The sequence below is a fragment of the Vigna unguiculata genome, chromosome 8 (genome assembly GCF_004118075.2).
Source record: "Vigna unguiculata cultivar IT97K-499-35 chromosome 8, ASM411807v1, whole genome shotgun sequence".
NCBI classification, from domain to species: domain Eukaryota; kingdom Viridiplantae; phylum Streptophyta; class Magnoliopsida; order Fabales; family Fabaceae; genus Vigna; species Vigna unguiculata.
The window spans coordinates 21139737-21143256 of NC_040286.1; the positions used below are offsets into that span (position 1 = coordinate 21139737).

General features: G+C 33.9%; 1 protein-coding gene across 1 annotated transcript; it reads right to left on the bottom strand.

The window, feature by feature from the left end:
• Positions 1–405: 405 nt before the first annotated feature.
• LOC114193235 (transmembrane emp24 domain-containing protein p24delta4-like) lies at positions 406–3312 on the bottom strand. Its single transcript, XM_028082957.1, has 4 exons — positions 2938–3312; positions 1924–2130; positions 1092–1168; positions 406–793 (listed from the first exon to the last, which is right to left on the bottom strand). The coding sequence occupies exons 1-4, from the start codon at positions 3163–3165 to the stop codon at positions 649–651; spliced, it is 657 nt and encodes a 218-aa protein (XP_027938758.1). The 5' UTR covers positions 3166–3312; the 3' UTR covers positions 406–648.
• Between the last annotated feature and the right edge of the window lie 208 nt (positions 3313–3520).

Sequence of the window (3520 nt, forward strand, 5' to 3'; positions counted from 1 at the left end):
TCCATTTTTGTTATTTTATTGTTACGAATGAATTAAATGTATTTATTACGGATTGACTAGATTAATTATAGATAAATAATTATTTTTTCTCACATGTGTAATTCCCAATAGTAAGTACTAAATATTATAAACTCTTGTAATATGATTAAAACACTAGTATATAACTATAGGTAGCAACAATCTGCAAAATATAAAGGACTCAATTGTATTATTCATTTGCACATTTTTCTGTTTAGTTTGAAGATGAATCACTTCCCAACATATCTTTCTCAAGTCCATATCCCTTCTTCATATCAAGCCATATGAGAAACCACTTGCAACAAAGACTTTGAAACTATGCATGAATGACATATGAGAATCCATCTTCATGAGATTTATGTTGCAGATATAGCTGATGATGCTTTATTAAAAAAACAAAAATCATAATCCTGTTTTAATTAGCCCCTTGTAGCTAGCTCTTCAATTATGCATATCAGCATATCTATGTAAATTTGAAATGTAACACCACATATCCCTTTGCAGGGACACCCCTAATGATACATAATAAGTATCAACAACCAAAAAGCTATACAACATAGAGTTCATCCTAGACTATCCAAAAGTTGAGTAAAAATATTGTGATGTGAATGTCTCATATGAAAGCAACATCTATATGAGTTTCTTCTTCAGAAAAAAACGCTTCAGATGCCACACTTGTAATAAAGAAACCAAAACGCAGATACCAAGAGACATGATGCTATACCAAGCGACTCTGCTATTTGTTTTTTCACTGACTTCTCTCATCCATGCTTCCCTGCAACAAAGTTCAAGAAAAAGTATTTCTGAAATGCACTAATCATCAAATATAACAAGGTAGAAGATAGCAGTTATTGTGAAGGGCTAATCACACAAGAGCCATTTCTTGTTAGCACAAATAACAGGCTCTTTAGTTAATAGCAATTGATTCATATATTTAGTGGTTGAAACTTTAAGAGTTCACTTTATAACTAACATTGTATATGCCACACATTAACAATGAGAAACTAAGAATTATTGAACCCTGGTAATCAAATATGAATCAAGCATAAAATGTAAGGGGATAGCATATTTACTTATCCTTCATATAAACTAGATAACCATGGATGGCTTCTACTGCTCCTTCAAGTTTCCTGAGCTCGAGTTCAACACCCTTGAACCAATGCAGAAAAAAACACAAACACGTATCAATTTCGTTTATACATAGAATAAATAAGGTATGCACTGGTAAGTTAAACTTTTTTATACTATTATTGAACCACAACTATAATGTATAATAAGTTTGGTATAAAAAAGCTCAAGTATCCTTTTGGTCTTTATAGTTTTGACAACTTTTCCTTATAGTATCTATAGTCTAAAACATCACATTTTGGTTCTTATAGTTACATTTTTTTTACCCCTTTGGTCCTCACCATCAAATTTTGACTAATACCATTTGAAGAAATATAATGAAATTAAGAAAAACTCCAGAAGCAAGGTCAGACACAATGTGCTCACATGTAGGGAAGTAGTGGTTGACTTTACCCCAGTGTTCATAAGTTGCTGAGAGAGTAACCTGTTTTCTCTTGGAGTAAGAGTGATTTGAAGTCTCACATTAAATAGAATCGGACACGTTGAGTAGCATATAAGTGAGAAAAAAATCCAAAAATCCTACAATCTTACGGTTTTTGATTGAAGATGGTATCAAATTCTTTGGTGTTGTTTTATGAGATGTTCTATACTATAGAGCGGAAAAGGTGTTGCAATTCAAGGAACAAAGAGTAATTGAATCTTATATAAAATAGGTATCATAACGATAGTTTTTAATCAATTGACAACATAAAAACTTTTACACTAATGGTGCATATTAAAACTATTATGTATAATGACAAAGTAATGACAGAACATGAATGAAATTCATTGGTTTACCTCGATCTTTTCTTTCTTTGCAACAGAATCCCAATCTTTGGCAGCAATTCCAATTTTCCAATCAAGGCTCAAAGTTGCTTCATGTTCATGATTACTGTCCAGCCAAAAGCACGCCACGTAGGTCCCACTCTCCTCTGTTGTAAATGCAAATTGACCTTGTGTAGCATTTTCATTATGGTAAAGGCTATTCCCATAAGGAGATGTTACCTGGGAAATAAACAAATGATCAACGTGAATCCCTTAAAATCACCTTAACCTAATATCCTTATTTCACAATCACACAACATTAGGAATAAACAAAAAGGGAGTACTCATTTTTCAAATCTGCAACAGGGGACATGGGCAGAAACTAGCCAGCTGAGAATTTTTTAATTTCAGAGTAGTCATAAGTCAGGAACATTAAAAACAAAACACCCCTTATTCATCATTCACATTGGTTCATCTGATTGAAACCCTGTTAGTGAAAAAATCATTAGATACTTTCATACCACTAATCAATCTATAAGTTAACACATTATTGAGTTTTTCAATTTACGGAAAGAATCAACTGTATTAGACTGCGTATCATGTAGTGATTAGGGAATCTCTCACCACTATGACTGTCTAAACACAGAAAATTAAGCAGATTTCTCCCTAAGCAAAGTTTAATTTCCATTTTATAAATTGTGAAAACACTTATCATTGACAATCAAATTGACCAACATGAATCAACAAGTGAAAGGCTATGGATTCAGTCTTCTTGACCAAGCTCTCAAATTTGTATCTTACAGATGAAAATAATGTGATTGGGATGGAGACCACAGTAAAGATGCTCAATGAGGTTCTCTCTACAGATACTAACCATGCATTTGATTCTTTATACCAAAACATAGCAACATAAATAAAACTTACCAACATGAATTTGCACAAGGAATGAAACAACATCAAAAGTATCCAGCAATGCAAGTCTAAATCAATCAAAAAGTTGGATCAAGCACATAATTTTTCATGGGTTGGGAAGATTAATAAACAGACCTTGACAGAAACTGTGCTGATCTGGGGACCGTTTTCGGTGACAACATAGTAATCAGCTAAAACAACAACGTTTTTCTGGATTTCCTCGGACATGCACTTAGTCCCCGTAGTGGGGATTGGAAACCACACTGCCTCTGCAAATGGGAGCACAGAAAAGTGTGTGGTTAAGCATAAGAACAACACCACCAGAGACCCTCCAGTTCCAAGGTCCGTTATGCTCCGAGCCATTAGCAAAGGTTGACCTTGGAATCAGACACAGCCTCAGATCTTGTCAAATTGAGTGTCGTGTTGTGTTGTGATGTATGTCTCTTGCGTTTGGGTGGGAAAAGTCAAGTGGGTAGGTTGAGTTAAGTTTGTGTTGGTCAAAAAGAAGAAGTTGAGTGTGTGTGATTTTGGTGTTTATGACGTATTTGAAGCTTACATGGATTTGTATTGACCAATCACGTTCTTTGAAGAAAGTCCATGTAAGAAAATGTTCCAACTAAACATACCCTTTGCACATTAAGGCTGCGAATTCTGGTAAGAATCAAAATAATTTACCTTTACATAATATGGCTTACTCTTTCATTGGTAAATGGACAGA